Here is a 9,108-nt window from a genome sequence, read left to right on the forward strand (position 1 = left end):
CCTTTGCCACTAGATGGCACCTATATATTAATAGTTGAAGAGCATATGTACCGAAAGAAGACAAAACTGAGTAAATTTTTTAAAAGTTCAAAACGAACTAGGGGTGGTGGAAGGGGAGGAGGATGGGGGGTGGGGGTGAATGGGTGACGGGCACGGAGGGGAGCACTTGACAGGATGAGCACTGGGTGTTATTCTGTATCTTGGCAAATTGAACACCAATAAAAAATAAATGTATTATTAAAAGCAAAACAAAACAAAAAAAGTTAGTTTGACTTTGTTTTGTATTTAAATTTTTGTCCTGGTATATACTTTACGGTGATGGGTTGATTGCTGGAAATATTGTGGAATTCACAAAATTTTTTTTAAGAAAAGGAAAACGTGATTTAGTTTTATTTATTTTATTTTATTTATTTAAAGATTTATTTTTATTTGAGAGGGAGAGAGAAAGAAAGAGAGAGAGAAGGTGAGCACAAGCAGGGGGAGGGGCAGAGGGAGAGAGAATCTCAAGCGGACTCCCCAATGAGAGTGGAGCCCAATGTGGGCCTTGATCTCACTACCCTGAGATCATGACCTGAGCCAAATTCAAGGCTCAACCGTCAACCAACTGAGCCACCCAGGAGCCCCTGATATTTTTATTTTTTAAAGAATAAATAAAATGTGAACATTGACTTTAGAAAATCCACTCAGGGTGGGAGAATGTAGATCCACTTAGTCCTGACCTCAGCTTGTCATTTTATATTTTCTCACAGCTCAAGGGAATGTTACAATCGAAAGAAAGTTAAAACAAAACAAAACAAATACAATTATATATAGCAGCATTCATTTTGCTTTTGGCAGTGCTATTCATGGCAAATGACATATGAAGTCTAATAGTGATTTTTGTGAGAACTGATGAATTAAATTAACACCAGCAAAAAGTCTTGGATTACTAGTACTAAAAGTGACATGCAAAAAATCTAAATGTATTCATAGGAGAGAATATTCCAATATTTCATGATAACGGAAGTATCAATTATTATAAAAAAGTTCAAATGCCACATGAAAATGACACAAGATGCAAATATTAATACCATAAGACAGAACCTTCTATAATGTTACAGTGTTATGACTAATACCCAGGGGTATTACACCCCTACAAAATTAGCTACCACCCCTGTGAATATTTTTCTAACCTAAAATTTTGATTTTGGTTTAATTATAGATGAGAAGCAACACAACATCTAAAACTAAATTGTCCCAATCGAGTGTTTTGTTTCCCATCAGATATATGTAGATTGACACACACACATATATAAAGTTATTAATCAACAGTTTCTAAGATCTTCATCATATGACTTATAGAAATGATTAAACTACTACTAAGAATTATAATTAAGACAGGAATTTCTCTTCCTTAGGCGCTATTATTACCAACCCCACATTGAAGAGACCATAATCTTTTCTCCTCCCCTTGGAACTCAGGTCAAACTTATTAAAGGAAACTTTGTTCCTACACAGGTTGTCTTGAAGAAGACAACAGGGAGAGATGTTCCAATACTACAATGGGCTCATCACTGTAAACTCCAAACAGAGGACTTGGGTCCTGAAACAATTTATTACTTTGAGTTTCAGCTCCTTCATCTGTATTAGGAAAGTAAAGCGTTAGTTCACAGTGTGGCTATATGGTTAAATGTGATAATGGGGGTTAAGAATCTCACATATGCTTACATGGTTTCTGAAATACTAAGATCTCTGTCCTGAATAGCTGATGTGTTCTACGTAGATGGCTTATGGCAGGTATTTAATATTTATTGGGATTTTCATCATCTTTGAGCTTACATAGGACAGAACCTTCTTCTTTAAGCATTATTATGCATGTGTTTGATTTTGAAAAGATGCGTTGCCTAATATGAAAAAGAATGAGCCTGACTTGAGTGGGCCATTCTTAGCACTACTAGCTCTTCGGGTATGGAGGTCAGCCATAAAAAAGAAGGAAACATCACTGGCCTGGCGAAAGGGAGAGATGGTAAAGAACAGAAAGTTCCAGCTGCAGAGATTTAACTGATTTGATCATCCTGCACAACGGTAAGTGCAGCTCAAAGTAATGCATTGGATTAGTTATCTATGGGGGGAATGAGACAGTTAATGAATCATTTAATTATCTGAGGTTTTACGTTTGTAGTTGCTTCAATTACTAACAAGTGACGTTTAGACACCACTAATATGTCAACTGTCTCACCTGTGCATTTACTAAATTCTTATTCTGATGACAAGTAGGTACTGAATATCACTGTTCTGAATGTTAAGTTATTGACCCATTTAGTCTTCAAAATCTCATTTACTCTCATGAGGTAGATACTACCAATGAAGAAAATGAGAGGTCAAAATTTCAGTAACATGCCTAAGGTCACCAAGTAGTAAATGAAAGACATTTCGAAGTTACAGACCGAGAGCTTTATCATTAACTTCCCACAAGGGCTCTGTGATGGCACAAATCCCCCAACCACAGAGCTTCTAGATCTCTAAGGTGCATGAGTATCACCTAAAAGTCTTGCTACAAAGCAGATTCTAACCCAGTAGGTTTGAGTGGAGGCTGAGCATCTAACAAGATCTCAGGTGGTATCAATACTGTGGGGTCCATGGACTACACTTTCAATGCTAAAGCGCCAGGCCCCTACATTTGCACACTATTTTACCGGGAGCCAAAACTGAATTTCTAGAGCAAGTTAGTTCACTCTTAGTTTAGTGGTGACAACGAAAATATCTAGGTATTTCAGTCCAATGGAACCGCAATGAGATGACGCTTTCTGAGCCTTGTTAATGAACCTACACTGGTCTAATGTTCACAAATTGGCATGATTATAAGATTAATTTAGCATATAATGATGAACAGTGATGTATAGTGTCTACTGCACTTCTTAAATACTGGGTTATTTGATCTTCATGGTAGGTCTGAGCGGTAATGGAGTAAGACAAGTACATTTGAGGAAGCAGACCCAAGGTAAGTGGCTACTCCATGGGTCTTATGCAGCAGTGACCACACACAGATGCCCAAACTCTTCTCTTCCATCGCTGACCTTTATGTCTGGTTATGTTCCATTAACTGATTAAAAGTAAATAGGTGCAAAAATAAATAAAAAGGAAAAAAAATAAAAAAAATAAATAATAAATAAATAAATAAAAAGGAAAAAGACGCAGAACAATGACTGTACTAAAACAGGTAAGATGGAGCCACATTCCGGTATTGCTTTAAATACACAGATTACCAAAGCTGAAGGGAAGCATTAATATTAAGAGTAATTTTCTATTATTATTCCATTAATATGAATCTATCGAAATCGACATAGCTGCATATATAAGCTTTTTGTGCTGTTAAAATCAAAATTAAAGATGTTTTCTTAGTCCTATTCACTCCTTCGCCCCCAGACCACCTCTGAGATGACATTTGTACCATTTTTTCCCCAGACCCTCTTGGTTTGGTGTAGCTGGCAGGAAACTGGTTATTTCACCTCTTCTGTTTATTTTAATGGAATTAAATATGTTGCAATTACTTCTTTCCCATGCAGATGTTAAAAATTTTATGAAACTATACTCAGAGTTGATCTCTAAATGTCAGATGTCTTTGCATCCTTAGAAGACTAGTATTTTCACAGAAAAAAAAAAATCCCTCTGAGTTACTGTGGAGACAAAGTAATGAAGATAAATCAAGAAACGCTGTCAGTCAGCAGGAAAGGAAAATTACCAGAATCTCTATATTTAAAAACACTTGAGAATAGACAGCAAAGATTCTTATCAAGCCTAGGCCTTCCAAACACATTTGTGATTTATAATGTTATTTTTTTCTTCTCATTGACAAAGGAAATAGTACCTCGATTCTTGACAGAAATGGCTGAGTGGCTCCTCCTTTTTTTTTTTTTTTTTTAAATTCATGAGACACACACAGAGAGAGGCATTGACATGGACAGAGGGAGAAGCAGGCTTCCTGCGGGGAGCCTGATGTGGGGCTCGATCCCAGGACCCCGGGATCATGATCTGAGCTGAAGGCAGGCGCTCAACCACTGAGCCCCCAGGAGCCCCAGTGGCACCTCTTTATCACTGTGTTCACTCATACAGTTTGAGTTGATTTGAAGAAAAATGAGTTTACTTTGGAAAACTTGTGTTTTCGTCAAGTGTACACTTAACTCTAAAACTAACGACTAGGTTTATTCTGAGTTTGTACCGATGCTGAATCATCAAGTTGTCCTGAACACGCCGTGCAGAGGTTCTCCATAGGAGTGCTCCAAGCATGCTAAGCAACAATCCCTAGGGCCCTGTCATTACCTGAGAGTGGGTAGGGAGGTGTCTGAAAAGTGTCATGATGGGTGCACTGGGATGCCTGTCCTCCCCCGCAAACCCCAGCATTATTTTCTTCATTTTAATGGGCCTTTAGGATTGGTGATAGGGCCATCACAATTATCTGGCTGATAAAACAGAGTGTTCAGGTAGAGAATCATCAGTGACTAATCATTTTCTTCCTCCATTAATTTTTGCTGGTGCCTATTTCAGAAGATATAGGTTGTACAGAAGTGAATAGATAATAGAGCTTCTGTCTACTTCTGAAACTCTTCAGTGGCTGCTCCTTCAGGACACTCCTATTTCCGTCCTCAGTTCCTTGAAGGCACTGAGCTCCTCTCAGCTCTTGGCCTTTAGACTCACGCATGGTTCCCTCTGCACACAGTTAACATCCCTAGCTCTACTCTTGGGTTTCCTCGTGATCTGGATTTTCACAGCGTTGCATCTCCTTGGCATTGCTTGCCGTGACTAATTTGTCTACCTCATTTAACATGTCTTTCCTACTAAACTATCAGCAACATAAGAGTAGGGATTTTTTTTTTCACCATTGTATCCTTATTAAAATTCACCTTGGTTGGCCCCTAATAGTATTTGTTGAATAATGGTTGGGGAAGTCGAGGAAATTCCTGAGGGACTGCTCATGCCTACATCCTCTACAATGGCTAGTGAAGAATGCTTTGTGCCTGTAAAGGTGGTTAATGTGTTTTTTTTTTTTTTTTTTTTAATGTGAAAGTAGAATCTTTTGTAATAATGAGCTGGGAATTGTCCGGATGTGATTATGAAGAAGCCCTAAATGAAATCCTAAGTCCTTAATGAAAACATACTTATGATATAGTGAATATTTGAATGTCTTGGATAAAGTATGTATGAGCTATGGTTTGCAAGGATCTGTGGACCAGTATCAGGAGCAGGACTCTTCGTTTCCCCCCTACATATATACATTAGAATGGAGCTAGTCTTAAACTACAATTATAGGTCACTCAGAAATTGCATCCTGGAGAAAGTCATGATCTTTTAGAGTATTATTAAATGTTTGGTTATCCATTGCGACAGTTTGGAATGTTCAGTGTCATTTGAAAATTCCCGCCATGTGTTAGTTGTTGCTTCTGTTCATCCTGTTGACCCCTGAAGTATTACTAATTAGATTTCTGATATTTAAATAATAGTGAAAAGCAGAGTGCTTTCATTTAACGCTATAATCATTTTTTAAGAGCTTAAGCTTATCCCCCCAAAAGCTGCAGTACGCTGGGATATATGAGTAAAAATCAATATCCAGGTGAGATATCACCATACAGTCTGCTCTTCACCAAATATTGAATTGTGATTCAAACTATACTTAGCACAGTTTGTTAAAAAAAAAAATGTAATTTTTGAGAAAGGTTCGAAGTCTTCACATTGAGGGATGTTCTGGAAATATGCTATGGATGGAAACTTTTATTAAGTTTTGAGAATTAAGTGCCCAGGAGGAAATGTATTGACTTCCTAAAAATGTTTGAATAAGAACTATTACTTTGAATAATGTATTCTCTGTAGGTAATTGTTTAGATATTAGAAACTAGCTCACACAGGCTTGCACTGAACACATCTTTGGTTTACTCTTCTTTGAAAGGAAGACCAACTGGGAAAGAAGATATTCCACCCCCAAAAGGCCAACAATCCTTTAAAAAATCCATTCTGCAAAAACTATTTTTATGGTTCCCGTGAACTCATGACAAGGAATATATCCAGGAACAAGGCTTCAAAATCTAAGCTATGTTCCATTGTTTGTAGTTACCTTGGATTTTAACTAGATGTACAAGTTGACTTCTGACCATGGGGAATCCTCTCCATGCATGGATTTATGGATTGTTGAGGCCATGGCAAAACCCAGTTCCACAGAAGCAACTTTGTGTTCTGAGGAAGATCTACAGACTGCGGCACAAGGAATATAAATGAGTGATGCCACGAGAAACAAGTGGGGTTAGCAAATTACAACCCTCAAAAACGAACTCTGAAGGTGGAGAATCTACGAGGAAAAATATTTTTTTGAAATATAGACATTCTTACATGGTGTCACTATGATGTTAAGAGCACTGACAGACATTCAGCAGCTACCGCGTGGGCTCCTGAAGCATGTAACCGCCAAAAAACCTGTTGATTCCAAGCTCAACTGTCTACTTGACAGTTGAATAAATCTGTTACCAAAAAAACAAAACCAAAACCAAAACAAAAAAGCACCCTAGAAAAACCTTCCAGCATTGCCAGAACTTAAAAAAAAAAAATTGCCAGAATTGAAAAAAAAATCTCGTGTCTAGAGAGGAAAACACCAAATGAAACCATTCAAACTGCAGTAATAAAATATTTGGCCTTTAATCATTTCCGATTAAATTATATTTGAAAGCTGCCCCTCCCCCACCCATACTCATACACAAACACACCAGTTTCTGAACATTTTATGATGGCCAAAGAAGGGGTTTCCATTTGTATGTTTATTAATGGAACTCTTTTTTTTTTTTTTTGGAACTGGTTTTCAATAAGTGGCTATTCCATTTTAGCCTCACATCAGTTCCATCCCATCCTCAATCCTTTTCCTGCTAACAGTTAATGTCTCAACCACGAGGAGGGCTTCCTGGGCCACTCTAGGAATGATCTGCTTGGGGCTTAAATAAGCACAGTTTAGAAAGTTCTCTCTCTCTTCCTCGGGCCCCACTAGGAACGACAAAGGCATTTGCAGAGGTAAATGGTTCTCTTCCTCTCTCGGCTCCTCCTCCTCCACGGCCTCCTCTTCTGTCTCCTCCTCCTCCTCCTGATCCTCCTCCTCCTCCTCCTGGTCCTCCTCCCCCTCCTCCCCCTGGTCCTCCTCCCCCTCCTCCCCCTCCTCCTCCTCCTCCTGCTCCTCCTCCCCCTCCTCCACACAGTCAGCCTCTTCGACCTCCTCCTCTTCATCATCTGAGGCCTCTTCCTCCTCCTCCTCCTCCTGGCTCTCCTCCTTCCCATCACACTCCTCGTTGTCACACTCGCACTCGCACTCCTCCCCCTCCTCCCCCTCCTCCCCCTCCTCCTCCTGCCCCAGCGGTGCGGCGGGAGACCCGAGCCCCCGGTCGGGGTCGGGACTGAAGACGAGCGACGGGTCCTGCACGCCGCCGTACGGAGCGCCCCACGGGCCGGCGTCCTCCTCCTCCTCCTCCTCCTCCCGGTCCTCCTCCTCCCCCTCCCCCTCCTCGCCGCGGGGGGCCTCGTCGCTCTGGGAGGAGCCCCCGGGGGCGGCCTGCTGCCTCCGCAGCGCCTCCTGCTGGCGCTCCAGCTCCTCCTGCCGCATGTCCTCGTAGATCTGGTTCATGATGAACTGCGTGGTGTTGCGCGGCGCCCGCATGCCCGGCGCGCGCCACCCGTACAGGTTGACGGGCCGGAGCAGGGTGCTCAGCGCAGCGGGCGGGCGCGGCGGGGAGGGGCGGCGAGGCGGGCGGCGCGGGCCTCGACCCCGGCGGCCCCAGCGCTTCCTCCTGCCCGGGGGCCGCGCCCAGCCGCGCTTCCAGGGCCCGCGCCAGCACGAGCAGCAGCACAGGCAGACGGGGTGCAGGCCGTACACCCGGATCACTTGCACGCGGCCGGGCCGCCGCCAGAAGCCCCCGGGGGGCGGGCGCCAGGGCCCCCCGCGGCGCCCCCCGTTAGGGGACACGGCCCAGTAGGGCCGTCGGGGTGGCTGGAACCACGGGCCCGGGCCGTGCTGCTGCTTCGGCTGTTTCCAGGGGGGCTCATACTCAGACTTGGGGCCGTAGCGGCGGCGCCGCTTGTAAATCGGGGCGCCCCTGCGCCTTCGGTGGCAGGTGGACCAGGTGCGCAACGGGGCGGGGGGCGCCCAGCCGCCGCCCAGGTTACGAGGCTCCTCCCGTGTGTAGAGGGTCTGGGTCATCGCTCACGGAGCTCGGGGAGGTGGAAGCGGAAGCGCCCCGGAAGCTGCGGTCGTTTGGCCCGAGCCGAGGGTGTGCAGAGCCTCGGGTGTGCAGAGCCTCGTCCGCCTGCGCGGCGGCAGCACGTGCCGGTCTCCGTCCGCTCCGCTCGCTCGCTCGCTCGCGCTTGCTCCGCAGTCTCTCGTCCTGCGCCCCCGAGCGGTCCGGCCCAGGTGGGCTGGGGCTGGGTAAGGCTGGGGAGGGAGGGGGGGACGAAGGTGGTGGTGGGCGACGCACGGGGACACCCGCTCCCGGGGCCCCCCACGCCCGCCTCGGCGGAGGCGCCGGGAGCCTGGGAGCCGGGCAGGCCGGGGTGCGCGTACCTGGCGGCTCCCTCCCCACCCAGGCGCTTCCCCGTCGGGCCCGGGACCCGGCGGGACTGAGCGGGCGCGGGCGGCGCGGCCTTTAAATAGTGGCCGGAGCCCCCGCGTGCCCACCGCGTCCTTGGTTGCCCGGGGCGACAGCCAATCGGGGTCCAGGTCGTTCTCCTTGGGCGACGGGGGGCGGTTCGGGTGGAACCAGGTGCCGCGCGAGGGTTCGCAGGGGGCTTGTGACGCAGGATTTGAAAGGGGGCGACGGGGCCCGAGGCTGGGGGCAGTGCTCCCCAACTCCGAGGACGCTCGGGGCCGGTTCATGTGAAACCTGCGCACCACCTGGGGGTGCGGGGATGAGGCACCTGGGCCTAGAGTTGAACCTCTTGGCAGCGGGGTGTGGGGTTCGGGGTGGGGGACCTACCTTGTACATTGCAAAACATGCATCCTACACTTGGGGAGGTGGAAGGCCTAGAGGGGAAAGTGCCTGGTGTCAGGAAACTGGGCCCCACTCGTACCTTGGGGGCCGTGCACACTCCCCTAGCGCCTGGCAGTTG

The 9,108-nt window shown here is 45.7% G+C and overlaps 1 protein-coding gene across 1 annotated transcript; it reads right to left on the bottom strand.

Annotated features, from left to right (window-relative positions):
* Positions 1–6,644: 6,644 nt before the first annotated feature.
* On the bottom strand, positions 6,645–8,695 carry CCER1 (coiled-coil glutamate rich protein 1). Its single transcript, XM_049094249.1, has 3 exons — positions 8,564–8,695; positions 7,214–8,434; positions 6,645–7,156 (listed from the first exon to the last, which is right to left on the bottom strand). Exons 2-3 carry the CDS (start codon positions 8,201–8,203, stop codon positions 6,848–6,850), a joined length of 1,299 nt encoding a protein of 432 aa, XP_048950206.1. The 5' UTR covers positions 8,204–8,434; positions 8,564–8,695; the 3' UTR covers positions 6,645–6,847.
* Between the last annotated feature and the right edge of the window lie 413 nt (positions 8,696–9,108).

Source organism: Canis lupus, chromosome 15 (genome assembly GCF_003254725.2).
Source record: "Canis lupus dingo isolate Sandy chromosome 15, ASM325472v2, whole genome shotgun sequence".
Classification (NCBI taxonomy): Eukaryota; Metazoa; Chordata; class Mammalia; order Carnivora; family Canidae; genus Canis; species Canis lupus.